Here is a 20,909-nt window from a genome sequence, read left to right as displayed (position 1 = left end):
ACAGCCCAGAGGAGAGACAACACATTCACCAGAGAAGAGCCCCAAACACTCCGAACCCCACCAGGCTCTGCGCAGCCCTGTACAGTTGGCCAGCACAGGCAAGCACAAAGGACCGTGGAAAGGTATTTTCCTTCCCCCAAAGAAGACCTAAAATGGCCAACAGGGGTTTTCAAGGACAGGCATATGACTGCCGTATGTTCCAGAAGTCCCTGGGTGATTCAGTCTACACCCAATAAAGATACCCACAAGCCTCCAGTCACGGCAGCATTGTTTTCCTGACACACGACGCAGGGACAGCCCCAGTGGGTGAAGGAATGCAAACCTGTGCAATGTAAGTAGTATTTGTCTTTGAACAATGAGATTCCAGGCTGGGGATGGCATGCCATTCATGAAGCCCTGGGTTCCGTGCTCAATGCCATGCAAACCAGATGTGGACTCACACGGCTACAGTCTCAGCCCTCGAAGACAGAGGGAAGAGCGTCAGAAGTTCAAGGTCATCATCAGCTACACAGAGAATTCCAGGCTAGCCTGAGCTATATGAAACTCCTATCAAAAGGAAGGAGACGTGGAGATAGATTGTTCTATCACGTGCCCTGTGTGGAGGAATCCTGAGGGTGATATGCTGCACCAAACAGGTTAGTAACGGGAGGGAAGAGTGTATGGCATCCCTTGCAGGCACAAGCTAAACTGTTAAATAGGCACAAATCAAACAGAAATGAAAACAGTTTCCAAGGGTTTGGAAGGAAATGGTTACGATGGAGGCCGAAGGGTAGAAAACATCAGTCACATAGGATGATGGAGTCTAGAGGGCAATGTGCTACCCAGAGCTGCACTAACTAACACGCTGCCGTACCTTGCAACTTTGCTCACGGTAAATACAGAGGCGGAGCAGACCCGACCCCTGACACGCACGCTGGATAACTACAGAAGAGAGCAGAAACATGACCCTTCTTGAGCACAGCAGCCTTACCATGACCTATATGAGTATGAACACTCGCGCCATAAACATGCACAATCAAACGTTAAAGCAAATGGCGACTCGTCATTTAAGCCATGTTGGAGGAAAAAGTGTAGATTTGTTGAAGGAAAAAAAAAACACAGCGTGAAAAAAAGGAACAGATTCCTTATCATTGTTTTGTCACGCACTGGCGCTGCCTTCCTGTTGATCCAATGCGCACTTGCACACTTGCACACTTACCACTGGAGCAGCTATCCATTCGTCAGGTAGACATTTACCCAGGATGCATTGCTCACTGGAGTGGCGTAACAGTCACAGCTCAGAGCACTTAGTTTTCACAGCCCGTATTTGGGGGTGTCTGATCATGACTGGTGTGATATAAACTAATGTGCATGGGTGTGCGTGTGCGTGTGCGTGTGTGTGTGGAGGGGGGAAGGGAGTCAAAGACAGAGAGAGAGAGAGAGACAGAGAGGGAGAAAAAGAGAGACAGAGACAGAGATAGACAGAGGGAGGGAGAAACAGTCAGACAGACTGCTGACTGAAGGCCTGGACTCAGGGTGCCTGTGAGGCAGGTGCTCTACCATTAAACTACGTCCCTCGTGCCTCTTCCTACTTTAACTATTTTAACCCAGGATCTAAGTTGCCCAGCCTGGGCCCCACGCTGCAGCCTCCGCAGGTCTTTGAACATGCAGTTCTCTTGGCTCAGCCTCCTAAAGAGAAGAGGTTATAGTCAGGAACCCGTGGCCCTCTCCCTCACAAACTTTGACTCACAGGAACTGCCCTGCCGTGGTAATTCAGTAGACGCCTGCTCACTTCCTCTCACTAAGGTCCCCCCCCCCCCCCCCCCCCGTGCTGGAGAATTGGTGAAAACTTCAACTGTCACCTTCAACTCCACGGCTGCTCCTTGCAGAACTGCACCTCCCAGCAGAGAGCTCACCCAGGGACTAAGGCCGGAGAAGAGATGCCTTAGGAGCCCATCTTGGTTTCTCCTTGACTCTTTTCCTGGGATTACAAAAATGGAGCTAAGTGCAACTGCCCACCCCTGGGTCTTCGCTTGAAGACGGCCACACAGTTGAGTCCCTCACTTCTCACAACTTGCCCCTTCACACAAAACTCTGAGGGTCCAAAGTGCACTGGGTTTGAAGACAAACATGAAAATTACATCTGGAAAAGATAATTGATTTACTACCGAAGAGCAAATAGCACATATGTGATGATGATGATGATGATGATGATGATGATGATGATGATGATGAGGCTATATATGGTGGAACATAATCCAAACAGCTTGGAAAAGGCAGAAGGCTCACAAATTCAAGGCTAGCCTGAGCTACACAGTGGGATCCTGTCTCAAAATCAAAGAGATGGGGGTGAAAACATGGCCTGTGGCTAAGAGAGTATTCACTGCTCCTGCAGATGGCCTGTATTCAGATTTAACTCTGATATGACACAGTTTACAACTGCCTGTAACTCCAGCTCTCGGAGACCTGATACCTCTAGCCTGTGCCGGCAACTGCAGTTATGTACACACACACACACACACACACACACACACACACACACACTTTTAAATAATAAAAATAAATATTTTTAAAAATCATTTTAAAAGTTTCAAAGCACAGAGTATCGGGTGAGTGGCTAGAGGGCTCACCCTGCCCCCCGATGCTCCAAAGTCATGCATGCTCCAAGCTTTTCAGTCACAGGACTGCAAGACAGGTGTCACTGCCCCATCAGATAAGGGAAACAAGCCTCCGAGAGTGGACACAGGTCAGGGCATAGAGAGCTTGCAGCCCACGCACTATGCCCTGGGTTCAGTTTCCAGCCCTGAAAAGAAAAAAAGAAGAAGAAAGAAAAAAACACACACACACAACATGGGACCTGTATTTCCCAAGGAGCCTATGAAAAAGGAAGTGAGTAGGAAATCGCTATATTAAAAATGAGTTTCATTTCTCAAATGTTATACCTGCAAAAAACAAAACAAAACAAAACAAACCATATATACAGCATCAGAAAAGAGTCAAGCACCAGCACACCTGTGATGGTGTGACATAAAATATTTTAATTTTCTTTTCTGAATTTTACTTTTCTAAATCTCCATAGTAATTGTTTTGAAATGTAAAAATAGGAAGATTTTTATTGTTACCACTTCGCCAATATTATTCAACAGATCTTTCGAGCATCAGTCCAAGTAACAGGAACAAACCAAGCATCCTCAGACAGTCCAGGTGGTCTCTGAGGGGACCCCCACAGGTGAGGCCCTCCATCCATACATGCCTGCCCTCTGACCCCATCCCAGATTCACACCACCGGGATCCATGGTGTCCTGCATCTTGTAAACCTGCAGAGGCGGCATCTGTGGCGAACTGCACTGGGGGACAACAGGTGGAGCTTCACCCTCAGGTGACAACGCTGTGCAGACGACACCTCCCAGTGCAAGGGCAGAGGAAGAGACCCTGTCTGTGCTCAAACAGGATGCTAGGATTCTACACTGTGAGGCCCTCAAGATTAGCAAACAGGTTTGGGGAGGCGCCACAGGGAAAACTCTCTTGGGGCCAATTTTTTTTTTTTCATTTCAATTCTTGTTCACTTCAAACACAAAATATGTATCTTGAGTGGCTGTGTAGAGAAAATCATGAGGGGACACAAGCTCCCACATGCAACAGTTTCCCCAGGCAACGCGAGTCTCTGTTTCCACAGGGCAGTTATATACATGGCCCCTTTGTGTGCAGGACCAGAGGGGCCTCCTACCCACTGGTGTCCTTCTCACTGCATTGCCACGCTCACAGGAGACACTTGCCTTGTGGAAGGCCCAGGGGGGCATCAGAGAAGGCTGGCCAGAAATGAGGGGGGTCTGCATAGAAGGGGGCTAGGAGTGAGGGGCACCTGCAGTGAGAGCTTCTTGGGGTGTGGTTATTTCTGACCTCTGCAGGAGGCTCGTGGTAGCAGCAGGTTTCCCTGTGTTGAACCTGTGAGCAACATTCTCTGGGACTTTTCCAGGAATAGAGCCCCAGGGCTCTTGAGGCTATTTATTTTGTTTAGTTTATTGTTCGGTGTTATTGTTTGTTGACTTGATATATTCCCCCCCCCCCACAAAAGGGCCAGTCGCTAAGGACACGTCCTGTAGATGGGTAATGGATGACTCTCTATTGTTCACTGCTTGTGCTTTGTGGTTTTATTTGTTTTGCTTCAAAGGCCCCCAAACAATGCGTTCCCTGGGATTTAATGACTGCTGTACACTCAGCACAGAGAACAAACCAAGAGCTGAAAATTTTTGGATCGAAATCTGGCCGATTTCAGCCAACATGGGGGAGAACCACTAGGGTCATAAATCTCTTTCGGTGACTCAAAAAGGCTGGAGAGCCCTAGCCACCCCCCAGGACACAGCGCAGTCCTGTGAGATAACACCAAGATTGAGAAACAGACACAAAAGCCATTACTTTAACGCTTCCTCTGTTCACCTGTTAGAAAGCACAGGCTCCTTTCTTCAAAATAAGGAGTAGGTCTTGATCCCAATGGAGAAGACATTAAGAATAAGGAAGGAGTCGTGCATGGGCAGGAAGCTTCCAGAAGGAGCCCTTCCTGCCACCCGGGACTCTGGTTGGCCTGGCTATCAGGGCAGGAAGCAAGTATAGGAAGTATCTGTCTACAAACCGTTTGTCCTCAAGGTAATTGCTGCAGCAGCATTTTACTGTTTACCAAAGCAGTAAACACGGGATCTAAAAAAAGATGTTTTCCATCACCAGAGAACAAGGCTTAAAAAAAATCTAAGCACTTTCTTCATAATCACTATAGTTAAAAACTGGCCGCCATGGGCTTATGCCTCAGTAGCAAGCCAAAAGGGTAGAGGTAGGGCTAGTGTCCAGCAGGCAGTTCCTCTCAGGGATATGAAGAAGCAAAGAGGGGATTGTTTAATGGCTGGAAGGTGGACCTAGCAAAGCAGATTTTATTTCTTTTAGATGCTTCACAGTTCATCCTCTTTGCCTTACAAAAGAGGCCAAGTCTACACAGCTGTCTGTGTTAATTCAAGTTAGTAGAAAGTAAAATTCCTGGAGTCAGATAACTCTGAAAGTCACTTGTATTTGTTCTTTGGCAATATTTTTCATTTTCTGTGACTGTAAATACATTTTCTTAGTCCTAAGCACCCACACGGACAAAGAGACATGGGAGAAGCCAAAGCCTTGTGTGTTGATGAGTTCTGCACGGGACAACTTTCCCAGGCAGTCTTCTCTCTGCCTTTTAAGACTGAGAATGCACAGAACTGCTCTGTCCACATTTCTCGGATGAGAGCAGTGAGGAGAACCGGACCTAACTAGGCCCCTCTGCCCTGCTGGACACTCAGGGCTTCTATTGCTCCGCTGCTCATCTTTATGTTTTTCAACACCCCTGTAGTAGGGTTCACAGGAAATGCAGAGAGAGAGGGGGGGGAGGGAGGGAGGGAGAGAGGGAGGGAGAGAGAGAGAGAGAGCAAGAAGAAGAGGGGGAGGGAGGGAGGGAGGGGAAGAAGGAAAAGAGAAGAGAAAGGAGAGAAGAAAATGGAGAGAAGAGAGGATCAGGGAGAGGGAGGGACTGATCCAGAAAAGGGTCAGTCAGGTGCACCATCAGGCATGTCCTAGCACTGGGCATGTCATCTCCAGCTGTGAACACTGGGAAGTGGCTATTTCTGCCAGAGCTTTTGTCTCACAATACAGAGCAGGGAGCCCCTTGGAGAAAAGGGTCAAACGAGCCCCTTGAATGTGGAAAAGCTGAACTCACACATCGGTGGTGACGCTGAAAGAAAGCAACGGTACACAATTGTATTCCTCTGTTGCTCACAGTGGATGGAGGCGAGCCTGGATACAGATGCAAGTGGCTCCCATTTACTGAGGAGCTCCTGCGCCCAGTGCACTCCACAGCAACACAAGCGGGCATGGTGGTGTTCCCAGGTGAAAAGGGCTCGACCAGGGCTATGATTTGCAACCCTGCTGAGAGCATCTGGCTAGCCTCACAGACAATCTGCCTAGGCCCCACTGTGTGGGGCCTCAGGAAGCACTGTGTGATGCACTTGCAGCCCAGCTCCACTCCCCCCACCCCTAAAGAACAAAGGCCATGGGAGGCTGACTTCCTGCTGAGGTCCCACTGTGCCAGGCTGAAGATCTGGCCACCACTCCCCTCCCAGGGAGTCCCCTCTCCCTGGCCCTTCTGTGACTACTGTCTGTGCCTGCCATGCCCTGTAGCAATGATAAAGCCAACCTTTTCCCACAGAGTCTATCGCAATGATAGGACCAAGAAATAGAGCATCAAGTCCTTCTTGCAGCTAACTGGGGGCTCGGCGACCTGTGCAGCCTTCCCCGCTACCGACGGCCACTGTAGAAACACACGGGACCACCAAGGAGAGCCAGGCAACACGAAACCACAAGTTATTAAAGCAATGTCTTAGGAAACCTTGCCTCAGGTTGAGTCATGGACTCACCACGTTGACAAATTCCGACGTATTCTCTCAACAGTCTCTTCTCCTTCTGAGTGAAGCTCAAGAGTACGTGCCATCAAGTGTGGCCGCACACCCGAGCCCACACGGGCTTTATTAACTGGACTTGTTATTTGCAGCAACAAAGAGGGTACGGGGTTAGGAGGGAGACGGAATGAGAGGATGGGGGAGGGGTGGAAGAGGCCCCATGTGTTATTGGTAACACTGCAATGTCAAGACAGCAAAATAAATGGTGAATCACAGACGTGGGTGCCTCAAAAGTGGGATTGTTCAGAACCAGGGGTGCAGGTGTGGAGGGGAACAGATGATGGCTCGGTGCATAAAGGGCCTGACACTTAAGCATGAGGACCTGAGTTCGATTCCCCAGCACTCATGTAAAGGTTGAATCTAGCAGGAGGTGCTTCTGGGAGCCCCGCAGTGGAGTGGTGAAGACTGGGGTTCCCAGACAGAGGGGTGCGGGGCTCCCTGAACAGCTGGCCCAACCAAATCAGTGCAACTGAGGAAGATACCAAGCACTGACCTCTAGTGACCACACATCTGTGCACACAGGTGCATGCAGACTCACACACACACACACACACACACACACACACACACACACACACACACACATCCTTGAATGTGCACCAGTCAAGCCTGTAGCTTCCCCGGTTGATGTTTCCCATCATATTTTCCAGAAGCAAGCACGCATTGTTTTCAGCAAGTGTTTGAAGTAATAGCCCTGGTGTTGATGTTATGGTTGGAGCCTGATGTGGCACTTGAAAACATACATGATTTTACTTGGCTTTGGTGTTTTTCTTTTCTGAGACCCTCAGCACTTATCTGCACATAACAGCATGGCACCTGTTCCTCCCTGGCCCAAGTTCCCCCAACACCCCACTGAAAGACTCAGCGGGGCCTAGCGGAAAACTCCAACCCCAGCTTTCATTACTGACACCCGAGGCAGAGCAAGGAAGTTGACACTTGGGCTGAGGACACGTAAGCCAGTCACCAACAGACCTGGAATCCCTTAGATACTGCCAAATAAGGAAAGAATTCTTGCCAGCACGCACAAAGCCTTGAAGTTCATCCCCACTACTGCAGGAGAAAAATCATTTGATGCATATATTCCTTTAAGCCAGGCAATCCTGACAATGATGAGGCCGAGGCAGGAGGGTTGCCATGAGTTCTCTGCCATCCTGGGGGTAGGTACAGAGTGAGACCATTTCAAAAATTCAAAAAATGAAACAGTCTAAAACAGTCCTTGTCACCAAGCAAACACAGAAGCAGCAGCAAGATGCCACCACCCTCAAGTTTCCCAGCAGCCCACTGCCTAGCTGCCTCTTGTGACAGACAGGATGGCTGCTGTCGGGCTGTTTTCACGTAAGAACAGGTGACAGGGTAGACAGTTACAAGGACTCTTACGACCCAGCGTCTTGCTGTTTTTCAGAGCACTCAGCGCGCCTTTCTTTGCTAAGAAACTTAGCGCCAGGGAGACAGGGAACAACCAGCCTAGAGAGATCACCGAGGACACCAAGAAAGGAGACCATCCACTCTGTTTCCTTCTCAAAGCTTCCGTCCTTACTGTGAGGAAGCTACAGTGCCAGCTTGCCCTGAGCATCTGAGACAGGGTGCTTGTTTATTAAGCACAAGGCCTGACAGGCAGCTCCGGCATGGCATCAAACTGGAATCACCAGCTCCAAGTCCTAGAGCTTCATGTTTTAAAGCATTTTATGTGCCTTTAAATGCACGCACACTCCACTTAATCCATTTCATCTCAGTGGGAAAAGAGACCCACTAAGGAGCTGTGACTTCACAATGGACCACTTTATTTTTGATCCCTTGCCTCCTCCCTAGTGACTGCAATGGATTTTAGTTAAAAATACATTATTTGGATACTTGTCAGCCCAACAGCTCGCCAGCCCCTGCTGACACTGCTGAAGAAGTGTGTGTGTGTGTGTGTGTGTGTGTGTGTGTGTGTGTGTGTGTGTGTTATTTATTACTAAGAACGAGGCCCTCTGGGTTCCTGAGATACAAACAAACCAAGGCGAGCAGTAGGCAGAGGGAGAAGAAACTGGAGGAAACGCATGGGAGGGAAGAGAAAAATGACAGAGCCCAGGCCCTGACAAGGTCCGTGGGAGACACACTGGGAAACGTGCTGTGTCAAACGGGGCGTGGAAGGGCAAAAATAAAAGTTGCAGTGGACAATTGAGACAGGTTCTCAGGAAAAGAGGGGGGGGGGAATGCTGAAACACACACCAATTCAAGTCAAAATGAGGAGAAGGGCCACAAAAGAGGTTAGGTCAAAATATCCAAGGAGCCCTGGGTGACGCAAGCCCTCTCGGTGGGAGTGGGCACCCATTTGCGGACCTGGCAAGATGCTTAACATTGACAAGGACAGTAAAGATAGGAGTACTTGGGCACAAGAATTTCTTTTCTAAGCAACCAAGCTCACAAAGTTAATCACGGAGAGAATGCAGCAGGCATTGGTTGTAAAAGGATGACATCTATTTTATGTGGAATAAAAGAAACATAAAATTATGCTAATTAAAGGCTTATACGTGACATGGTGGTGGAATGTATACAAATTAGTATCAAGGAAAAAAAGCAGAACAGTTAGCTATATAGAAGAACACACACACACACACACACACACACACACACACACACAATCAGAAAGACCACACCAGAGGTCAGTAGCCACTGTAGCCTCCTCGGATGAAGAGAATCTAAATTGATTTCATAACATCTTTGTACTTTCCCTGTAATGAAAACTGTCAGGCAGTGGTGGCGCACGCCTTTAATCCCAGCACTCAGGAGGCAGAGGCAGGAGGATTGCTGTGAGTTTGAGGCCAGCCTGGTCTACAAAGTGAGTCCAGGACAGCCAAGGCTACACAGAGAGACCCTGTCTCAAAAAAACAAAAGGAAAAATAAGAAAAAGAAAAAGAAAATTGTCTTTCATTCTATGTCTGTAAATTGTACAAAGCAAAATTATGTTTCCCCTAAAAGTTATGATGACAACTGGATAGGGAAGGATCCCAGGAACCCTCTCTTTTGTGCGACCAAGGAACAAGATGCAGCCCAGGCCTCCTGCTGTCAGCGACCAGGTGAGGCAGCAGGCTAGCCGGACCCCAGGGCACTGTCACCTAGGGCAGTGGGTGCTGATCATCAGCTCCCGCCATCCCCGCAGCCCAGCACACTCTGCCACAGGCTCTGCGGTGGCTACTTTATGACTGCGGGAAGTCACCCTGCTGCTCCTTCTGTGGCCATACGCTTCCCTCCTGAAGCAGGCTTACAAGAAACACATGGAGGGTGACGCGGAGTCAGAAAGCACGGCAGTTTGTCATGGAAGGCGACCACGACCTGAGTGACGGGCATCTGCCACTTACTGAGTGCCTGCTAGAGGCTCCATGGCATGAGGCAGAGCCGCCACTGTGATGGTGAGAAAGCTGGGGTCAGGCGTCTGAGGGGCCTTGCCCATAGACACAAGCCAGCTGAGCACATAAATACAGCTGAGCAAGTATGTGCATGCGTGTGTGTGTGTGTGTGTGTGTGCATGCGCATATGTGTGTGTGCGCGAGCATGTGAATGTGTGTGCATGCTCGTGTGTGTGTGTCTGTGTCTGTGTGTGTGTCTGTGTGTGTGTGGCCTCTGAGGTGATCTGAGGGTGTTCCCAGGGCAGAATAGGAAGCAGTGTCCGTCACCCTATCACAGCAGAAGGCCCTAGAGCAACAGGACAAGGCTCACCAGAGCAATGTTGAGACTGCAGATCTTCAAAACCGTCTCTGCAGATTTGCACTGCTGAGACTGCTCATTTCAGGGACTCGGGTGGGTCCCCACAGTGCCTCATGAACACCAGTGGCTAGACCAATGCCTCTTGGCTGAAGGGAACTCACTTGGACGTTCTGAAAGCACAAGCAACATTCTCGTTGTATTTTATTTTCTATGCGTGGTTTTAAAAGAAACACTGGTGTGTGTGTGTGCACACACACATGCTTGGGAATAATGTCTTTAAAGATTGAGATCTGTTTTCTAGAAGGGAGGAGGGGAAAAGCCAGTAACGATTTTAAAGGAGATACAGACAATGAAGGAATCGTTTTGCTCTGGAACATTCTCTGAGCGTGGGGGTCCTGCAGCATGTTAAATGAGGTTCATCCATTTTCAGACTCTGCTCAACAGGGCCACGAGTCAGGACGCCTGGCAGGCAGAGGTGCACACACACATGCACACACACATGCACACACTCACTCACGCGTGCATTCATGGATATGCACACTGCTGTACCACGGAGGGCAGCTGGGACCTGGGAGTGGCCCCAATGCACACAGGATGTCATTTGGAGAAGCCCTGTCTTTTAGTGCACTTAAACCAGAGCAGACATGGGGGTGGGGTTGCTCTGGGGGGATGGGGAGTGGGAGGGGGGTGGGAAGGGGGGCTGCTCTGAGATGTGGCAGTTACCCAGCAGAACAACAACATTTGGCACCTGGAGTTTCTTCCATGGTCAACGAGCCCCCCACAAAGCAGCGAGGAAGCCATGCCTACTCCCCTGATGCCAGGAGGTGGAGGAGGAAAACAGCTGCTGTCAGGATCCTTAGCCACATCCACCAAAAGCCCATGCATCATCCCCAGCGCAGTGTTGTGAGCCTCCTCAGGAACTTTCCAACCGTCCAGACCCGGCTCGCCTGGGGACTCTTAGGAAATTTCCACATCCTGTCTGATTCCTAAGCTGCCTCCACTCAAGGTGCTTTTTGAACATGCTCCCTCTGTGCCCTTCCTTTGCACATGCGTGCACTCGAGTGCAAAGTTCAACTCCAGAATTAAGGCTTGCCACCTAGGCTTCCCATCCGCCATACTTGTTCAGGGTCAGACTGTTTCTGTCATAACCTTATTAAGTTTCCCGCCCAGTGTTTTTAAATGCAGGACACAACGTATAGATCCTGGGCTTCCGTAAACAAGGTCGGGACAACCTTTGGAGGGCTGAGTTAAAGCCCTAACTGAGGCATAGAAGGTCACACTGGGGACAACGGGCTCCAGGGTCCAAGCAGCTGCAGCAGTCGCAGCCATCTTCCCGCTACCTGCACACAGGCGTTGGCTCGGATACTAACCTGCTCCTGTCAGAACCCTCAGTCTCATCCTGAGGCCCATGAGTGCAGAGAGAAATACCAGTCCCTAAAACACCTTTACCGCTCCCCACTGAAACACCACCGTGCTGTCTAACCTCAAATCGCCAAAGCCAGGAAAGAACACCAACAGAGTGCCTCACGGGGCTTTAGGCAGAGTGACTGAAGGAAATAACCCCACTGAGATGGCATGCCACCTTCACAAGCTCAGAGCTGACTGAAACACCTAACTCTGAGCACGTTTGCCATGGGGAAGTGCTCCTGAGGGGACTGTCTCTTAACCTCAGGGGACATTTCCCTATGCTAAGCTGAGGCTTGCTCCAGCTACCATAAGCGTAATTAAAGTTGCAGTCAACAGACTCACGGCTTCTTTTCCTACCCCATGAACAAAGCTGTAAAAGCATCTCACTGCTTTATCCAGGAAAGCTCACAGAAAGCTCATCTTCCAGGAAGTCACCTCTCAGGAGAGACTGCTTTTAAAGGGTGGGGGGTCTTGAAGAATTCAATCGCAGGGAGATAGAGGACATACATGTAACCCTGAAATCACCCATGGCCAGAGTTCCCCAGCAGAGCAAGCAATTGTCCCCAAAGGTATTCAAGAAATAAAATGCATTCAGACTCCAAAAGTGACTTTTTCATAACTGTAGATCATAAATGAGGGAGAGCAACACACTGGAATGTTTGTCAAAATGCTCTCCACTTTGCACAAGGCGACCCGCTCTTCCTATGCCCTTTAAAAGCATTGATTTGGGGAGTGGGGAGGAACCCACATAAGCTTCTACTCAAGTTCTTTAACATTTATAGAGATTATTTGATTTATTGTTTTCAAAATATGGATAAAATTAAGAGTCTAAAGCAGGATCCAAAGGGCAGCATTTGGGGGTTATAAAAATCAAGTCATTTCTACTCATTTATCTAAAAGTAGGATATATCGGACCTGATGTTAAAACTCCCCTCTAGGTCACAATATTGCAGCTGGCACTAATCCCTAAAGCCAGAGAATGCAGCAAACTCTAAGGCGCCAGCCTTTGGTACAAGCCTTACTAGATTACAGAATATATACCCTGAGAAACGAAAAGTGGACAGAGCTCCGCAGCAGAGTTTACGTGACAGTCAAGTTGTGACGGACATTAAACCAAAGAGGGCTTTCTAAGGCCTCATCTCAGTTCTGGGCAGACCCCAATTTTTTTTTTAATGAGTTTTCAAGCTGAGCAGAACTCTTACTGGACAAACAGGTCACGTCTCATCTTTTGTGCCACAAAACTAAAGACGCAACGAGTAACACTCTTTGGCTTCCTTTCTTTGCCTGTGTCGGCTACAACCGTCACCAAAGCGTGGTGGCCTGGGATGTAGTCAAACAGACCCACCACCTCATAGTACAACGGCTTCCACCCAGCCCACATTTAGTTCCCATCCGCGCAGCTTTGTCTCCACACTACACTCTACCAGCTTTCTTCTAGAAACATTTACAAGAAACGCATAGACCCACCCAAACACAGCAGAGAGGAGGCCAGCCGCCCGCTGCTTTGCGGTCCCCACAGGCCACACATCGCTAGGAAGAAAGCTTACAGTGCGCAGAGAGGCAGGTGTTTTATTTGTGGCAGACACATAAACCAACACACCCAGTTACCACCATTTGAGTTTAGAGACGTCCTCTCAGCACGGAGGTCCCACAGCTCAAGTCAACATTTGTCCATCCTGTTACCAACAGCCACGGAGAGTCTCCTTACTTCCACGGGGACGTGCTGGCACGCCTGGTGGTAAGGACTCCCTGAAGTGCATCCAAACATTCACCATTGACAAGACCATCTCTTTGACCCTGCCCTCCAACCTCCGAGACTGTGGCCTTGTATCAGACCCACATCCAGACACCGTTAGGAACAGGTAAAGAGCCGGGAAAATTCAGAAGGCGCTCCGAAAAGCCATCGCAAAAGTAATCCACGGCGCTCAACAGTGAATTTAGAAACCCCAATTTTTTTCTGAGTTTGAAGTTTTTAAGCCTTGCGGATGGTCGGAGTAGGAAAAAGGAAATTTACTAGGCAGCGCAAAGGAAATCTTGTTGTCCTCTATTGTGGTAGGGGGGGTGTTGCCCAACCCTGACTTATCTGCCCTTGATAAAGGAAGCCAAGCGAGCGCAAGAACAAGATTTTGTCAAAAGTAGAGAAACCCTCTCCTTACCTTAATAGTGCTGGCCATAATGCAATCAAGTTTATTGATCGTTAATAAATGTTAATAATAATTATTGCTTCTCTCTGACCAGAAAGTAGTTTTGATGAGGTTGTTTAGAGCGGATGAGATTGTGCTAAGTCTGGGAAATGAAGTCAGCCAATGGCAGGAAGAGGTTTCTATTGGTCCTGGCTGCCCAGCCCAAAGAAACAGGATATTTGGGAGTGGAGAGATAAGAGACCCTGAAAACAATGTTGTTTTTCTTGATGATATGCAGCCAGGAGAATTTTTTTTTAATTTAAAAAAAAAATGGAGGGGGGCATCAACTGGCTGGGGCTGGACTGTCACAGCAGGTGTGACCTGTGTGACTCTGGGTGACAGGCTGCACCAGATGTGATGGGGCTCCGCATGGCCGCCCATGGGAGGTGACCTCACAGCCTGGGCGCCTGTCCTTCACGGCTCCCCCCTCCCCAGGAGTGCCACCCAGCTAGGGCAGAGGGCTGAAGCTAACTAAACCTGTTTGATGTTACTACGTGGTCACTTTTAATGAGGGCAATTTGAGGGCAATTTGCCAGCCAGCTATCAATAAACCTTGGTTTATTCAATGCCTCCATAGACCGCTCCAAGACTACTTCAGGGGTTCTCTTTCCAAATATGTGAAATCACTCTTTGCTCCCCCAAGAAATGAGTTGAAAATGCAGACACTGGAACCAAATTAACAAAGATTATTAAAGAAAAAAGAATATATCAAAATCTTGTTTTCAAACACTTATTTAATGGGCTGGGGAAGTGGCTTAGCCAGCCAAGTGTTTACTATGCAGGCCTGAGGACCCGAGTTCAATCCTCAGAGCCCACAGACAGAAAGCTGGGTGTAGTGGCACGCACCTCCAACTCCAATCCTGGGGAGCCCTGAGCTCACTAGCTGGCCAGCCTATGCTAACCGGCCAGTTACAGACCAGAGTCTGAAGGCTAACATCAGGGTTGACTGGCCATACACACGTGCTCACCTGAGCAAACATACATGCCTTATATACAGGCATACATATATCCACTAGAAATGCTTATGCACACACTCCAATAACTAGTCTCTACATTCTAGAACATATGCCCCTCTGACAGACACCCATGCTGTGGACCATGAGCTACAGACAGGAGGCCGGGAGAAGTTCTCATTAACTGCGTAAAACCCAACCTGCAGGTGGTTCAGGGCCATAGCTCTGTTCCCCACCCCACCCCCACCCCGAAGGAAGTAGAGTTGACACAGTCCTGAACATTCCTTACAGGACTTGGGGCTTTCAATTAGTCACTCTCAGGAAATTACTTGCTCTGTGGAAGGAACAACAGTTTGCTTTGAGTTGAAGCACATGAAAGCTGGGCCAGTACAGAGCGTGGTCTCACGGGGACCCACGGAGCACAAAGGGCCAGAGAGCCTGAGTCACAGGCAAGCCGTGGTTCCTGGGGTAGGCAGGCAGTGAGCTGGACTCATTCAGACGTCCCAGGTCACCTCTGCCGGACTCCACACACTAGCTCCTTTCTCCTGTTTTCCCCCTCGTCCATGTCCACGTCCACGTCCACCCCTTATGTTAAGATACAAAAAAGAAGAAGAAAGAAAGAAAAGAAAAGAAAAGGAGGTACAAGATGCAGGGATGGAGCCCAGGAGCCCCACACCTGCCTCGCGCACGCATGCAGTGGCTTTGAGTTTAAGCCCCAACAGTTCTAACTGAGAGGGGGGAGAAAGAGATGGGGAACAGGGAGGGAGGAGGACTGGGAGGGAGGAAGGACAAGAGGGAGGAGGGACAGAAGGGAGGAGGGACAGGAAGAGGAGTGGGAACCAGGAGCAGGGGAGTTAAAAGACAAGGAAGAAAAACACTAATCCTTGGTACAGGTCCTGGAGACTGAAGGCTTCTCAGGGAATGTTGATCTCAGGCTCTTTTTATCTCTGAACAATGAATAAGATGGCAGGCTGATTAAAACTGTGTTTCCCCGAAAATTTTCAAAGTTCTGAGTTGTTTATTCCGGCAGCTTCCTACAAGTGCTGAGAAAAAGAAACAGAATCAAGAAAGCCGTCAGTGCTCCACATGTTGGTGGGGTTTTGTTTTGTTTTGTTTTTTTCCTTCTTGCCTAAGAAGAAATGTTCACTGCTGTGCTTCAGTAAGAGGGCCCATAGAGTGGGTTCACCAGGCGTGGGCTTTTAAAAGGTTGACTTCTTTGCAATAAGGCAGCCATGAATGAGCCAGGCATGGTGGCACATACCTTTAATCCCAGCATTTGGAAGGCAGAGGCAAGTAGATTGATGTGAGTTCAAGGCCAGCCTGGTCTACAAAGTGAGCTGAGGACAGCCAGGGCTCTGTATAACAGAGAAACCTTGTCTCAAAGAGGGAAAAAAAGCCATGAATGGTCTTGCCTCCTGGACCTACCGAGACTCCGACCCAGCACCTGACTGTGGCCTGTGGCAGGAACAGCAACCCTGTGCCTGTCTAGTTCGAACCAAATTGTCAAGAGCAAACTTTTCAGCTTTGACACTGAAATAATTCACAATACAGAGAGACCTCCTTACACACTTCAACTGTCTGTAATTACCACCATTTGCCCACCCTCCAGGATTTACGTATAATACACATCTTTATTATTTGATAAAATACTATTTTAGTAGAGTAAACTCTTTGCTTTGGTAAATATAAAAAGAAACCAGACAATTGAATCACCTGATCTAATTTCTAAAGATTCTACCTGCACCTCTTATGGTGCCTGATTTTTTAACTTGAACAAACATCTGAACCATGATCAGATAGCATAATAATTTGGGGGGCAGAGTTGTAAAACTTGCCACGGAATTTTAAAATGGCACCCATCTCCCCTTTTATAAATCCACAGTTTCCAATAACAAAATGCTTAGCTGGTTTTTACCTTCAGAGAGTAATTTCTGATGCCAAGAACGGCAAAACAGCACTTACACTGGATCGCCCAGATGGCTGAACGCATGGTCTTTCTTATAAACTTCAATTAACTTTTGGTAGCAGAAAGCACTCCTATGAGTTAGAACAACTAGGTGGCACTTCCCAAGCCTTATCCTGGGGAATATAGACAGGGGCGGGGGAAGCTCACCCCATCTTCCCCTGACCCTAAGTCTGTGCTCTCACATGATGTTCGCTCCCAGTCACTCAGCTCACTAAGAACTGGCTTCCCCCAAGGTGTTACTTTGAGAGACACTGTCACCAGGCGATTGTCAGGGAACAATCTGCCAGCTAGTGGAGCTCATCCCAACATAAGTCTGGCAGAGACATGTCCTTTTTAACCCTCCTTAAAACACAGGAACACCCCCCACTGGGCCAGTAGGCCCCACAGTAGCCATGGAGAGCAACACCGATGAACGAACAGCACACCTCGCTCTTTGGGTCCCCACCATGAGTTCTTTGCCCACAAAGTGAGTTCCTTTGATGAGTTCCATCCTAGCTTGCTCCAAAGCAAGTGGTAAGTCGTGCAAAACACAAAACTGCTCAAATGTACCATAATAACAAATACACAGTATCACTTATTTGTCCCCAAGCCACGTCCCTGATTCTTTGATGGTCTCACCCTTATGTTCTCATCCTCTGTATGCAGTGTGTGGGTCAGCGCCCCAGAGAGCACCTTGGCTGAGGGCAGCAGAGCTCTGCAAACGAAACAAGACCATAGCAAGAAGAAGAATGGGGCACCATGTAATGGGGCACAGTACCAGAAGCATGGCTTCTTCATTAATTATCCCCGTATCAGACATCTAAAGAGTGGGATGCCCATCATCATTAAACACATGGCAGGACAGGATGGAGGTGGCTAGGTGGGTAACAGCACTCACTGCAAGCATGAGGGTCTGAGATCTGATCCCCATAAGGAAGCCACACCCACCTCAAGGAACCAGGTGAAGCCACACCCACCTGCAAGCCCAGCCCCGAGGATGTGCTATAGCTCAGAGAAACCAGTGAGTGCCAGGTTAAATGAGAGACTCTGTCTCAAGGAAATAAAATGTTGAGCATCAGACAAGGATGCCTCTACCTCCACACACATGTATATGTGCAACACACGTGTACATATGCACACACACAAACACCATAAGAATATTATGTAGTACACAAATACTGATATGGAAGATTGTTGCCTGGTAGAAATCACCATGTGAAATTTCTACAGATGTGCTTTGTTTTAAAGGCAAAGACAAGAAAAGAAATAGCAGCAAGCTCCGCGTTGCAATGGCAGTGTGGAGAATCTTTCTTTGACTCGTTCCCCCCCCCCCATCTTCTTTGTTTCGTTTATATTTTTAAAACACCTGCAACAGGCATATTAAACTTGTACATTAGGATGAATAAGTAATATGCAACTTACTGCTTTGCAAATACCTGAGAAATGCAGTCAAGCTCTGTACGCATACAACACATACACAAAGCTCTGACATACACAAGGGTTGGCAGAGCTGTGTGCATTCAGAGCATATTTCTGCTGCGGCTGGAGCGATGGCTCAGTGGTTGAGAGCACAGGCTGATCTTGCAGAGGATCTGAGTGTGGCTCAAAGCACCCATGCCAGGAGCCTCACAACTGCATCTAACTCCGGGGATTTGACTCCTATTCTGGCCTCCTTGGGCTCCTGTACACATTACACACACACACACACACACACACACACACACACACACACACACACACTTCTTTTTAAATATCTACACACCAAAAAGAATCATTATTTTAAAAAATTTAATATTAGTAAAAAAAAGTCCAGAAGAAAGTAATTTTTAATCAAAAAATAAAATCATTCATATTACATCTCATTTGCTATCCCATCCCATGCATCCTCCCATTCCTCCCTCCCTCCTGCTCTCACCCCATTCCCTTTCCCTATGACTGTGACTGAGGGGGACCTCCTCCCCCTGAATATGATGCTAGGGTATCAAGTCTCCAGAAGAAAGTCTTAATGTGTTACGGCGACCATTGGTCTACAGCTCATCGGTCTGGCATTGAGGAAACACATTTCTCACACCAGAAACTCTAGTGGGCACTGACAAAGCCAGGGTGACAGGGCTCTGACCCACTAGTGATCTTAGCATTCAGGAAGCTCATGCCAAAGTAGACACACACACACACACACACACACACACACACACACACACACACACCTGCAAGCCCTGGAGCTCATCCATGAAAGAAATGCAGGCTTTTTAAGGCCAAAAAAAATGCTGTGCGTTGTTTCCCGGATGGCACATGAATCTTAAAATGCATACTGTTTGGATTATTCACAAGAACCCTGCAAGGAGGATGTCCCAAGGATTTTTGCCAGGGACGTGCCTGAGATTAGAGATAAGAATCGGCCATCTGGAGCTGCCCCACAGTGGAAAACTCCACTGAGCTGTGGAACTTTCCCTTCTCCATCAGGGAGAGGCTTCGCCTGAGAACGGGGCGGGGCGATAAGATGCTGCCGTTGCCAGGTCGCCCAGTCATCACGGCCTACAGACGCTTTCTCTTTAGAGTGCGCAGCACGCTTGGGTTTTACCTTGTCAGGCAAAGCTCCGTGTGAATGTACATGAGTGTGCATACGCATGCTTGCTTCTGTGTCTATGTGTATGTATGTGTGTGTGCATGAGTGTGTGTGTATGTGGGTGAATATTTGCCTATGTGTATGTATGTCTACATTCGTGAGTGTGTGTCTGTGTCTGTGTCTATGTATATGTTTGTGTATGTGTACATGAGTGTGTGTACGTGTGTGAATGTCCAAGCATCTGTCTGTATTTAGATGTATATAAATGTGTGTCTAGGCATGTGTCTGTGTATATATGTGCACATGTGTGTGTCTATGAATGTGTCTTATGTTTGTACTCACCATACCCTCCAGCAGGTCATTAAGAAAGAATCAAATTACCATGTAAGTAACCACTGCTTAACTATTGCTTTCTGTGAGTATTAATACGGTCTTCAGCCTCTTGGTTGACTTGAAGGAATTTAAAGCAAGGAAATTGTTATCACACACTAAATCCTCAGCTTTCAACACCCATGCTGCAATTTCCTTCACTGTGAGGCAGGTACCGGCTCGGCTCTGTGGGTTCAAATGAAGCAACAGTTCCAATAAGCTTGACTTCCTCAGCATCCAGTTTGTCCTCAAGTGTATGCTAAACCGGTTCATCCTCATCCCTGAATCCTGGGAGCTCAACGCCATCAGCAGGGACCCTAAACCTGTTAATGCATTGCTCATGTTAAAAAAAGACTAAGGGAGACACAATTATTCTGACACAACAGCTAAGCTGAAAGTAACTTTCAAATGTCCTGGTTTTATTACTAGGCCTCTATACAAAGCACTTCAAGGATGCTGGCCCCTGACTGGGGTATTTAGAGACCCCACTTTGCTAGCAGCATCCCTGAGGCTTGGTCTGTGATGATGGACAAGCCATCAGAGGGTACACGGAGGTACCTGGCCATACTTGTGGCAACTGTGATGCAGCTTAACCCTCATCGGCATCAGTCTCCCGTCACGGTACTGTCCTTGTCAGTACCCTTGGGCCGCTAACATTAACTCTGATTTTTATCACTATTAGGAATCTTAAGTGGTGTTTTAAAGTGTATCTGTCTCCATTGTAAGAGACTAGACATCACCATCTGCTGATCTGTCATTACTTTGTAAACTGCTTCTTTGAGGGGAATGGCTCTGTGGGTAACGGCACCTGCTGAGAGACCTTGGCAGTCCCATGCCTGGAACCCAGGCAAAGGTGGGACAAAAGGATCTAATCCTCAGAGTTGTCCACTGACTTCCACAAGTGCACACACACACACACACACACACACACACACACACACACACACACACACACAAACACCTCTACCTCCACACTCCAAAAAAAAAATTTTACTCAAATTATTTGTATAACAAAAAGCTGAGATACTATCTTAAAGCATGATGACCAATGGCACAACAGTGTCACTCCATCCCTGGGAATTTGGAGACATCTATGCAAGAGTCGCCCCTCCTGTTTGCTTTTTTAAATGACTGAGACGGCCTCGCTTTGCTTTGACATCACTTAGTTTGGTTCATTGTTTGCTAATTCATTTCTATCACAAATGCAATCAGTATTGAAGCCAACACAGAAATCACACTCTGTTTCCTCACATCTCACTACCCAATCCACAGACTTAAGGAAACCGAGGCCAGGTTTGGAGTCCAGGGTACTCAGGGTTGGCTTCACTGTAGCAGATGCCGCAGCATCCC

The 20,909-nt window shown here is 48.1% G+C and overlaps 1 protein-coding gene across 10 annotated transcripts in view; it reads right to left on the bottom strand.

Moving 5' to 3' along the window:
- ERG (ETS transcription factor ERG) overlaps nucleotides 1-20,909 on the bottom strand; it is a 212,837-nt gene that overhangs the window by 85,266 nt on the left and 106,662 nt on the right. For 2 of the 10 annotated variants that reach the window (XM_084802321.1, XM_084802326.1), the window contains exon 1: nucleotides 13,252-13,553. The exons of 4 other annotated variants lie outside the window; for them this stretch is intronic. In XM_084802321.1, coding sequence (XP_084658447.1) covers nucleotides 13,252-13,311 — 60 coding nt within the window. In that variant the 5' untranslated portion in view covers nucleotides 13,312-13,553. Of the gene's footprint in view, nucleotides 1-13,143; nucleotides 13,561-13,699; nucleotides 13,853-20,909 lie in introns of those variants that run through there. 4 more of the 10 variants (XM_084802324.1, XM_084802325.1, XM_084802329.1 and 1 more) reach the window with 4 other exon arrangements.

This window comes from Acomys minous (assembly GCF_964271855.1).
Source record: "Acomys minous genome assembly, chromosome: 11".
In the NCBI taxonomy this organism is placed as follows: domain Eukaryota; kingdom Metazoa; phylum Chordata; class Mammalia; order Rodentia; family Muridae; genus Acomys; species Acomys minous.
This window is presented reverse-complemented; position numbering and strand designations above follow the sequence as displayed.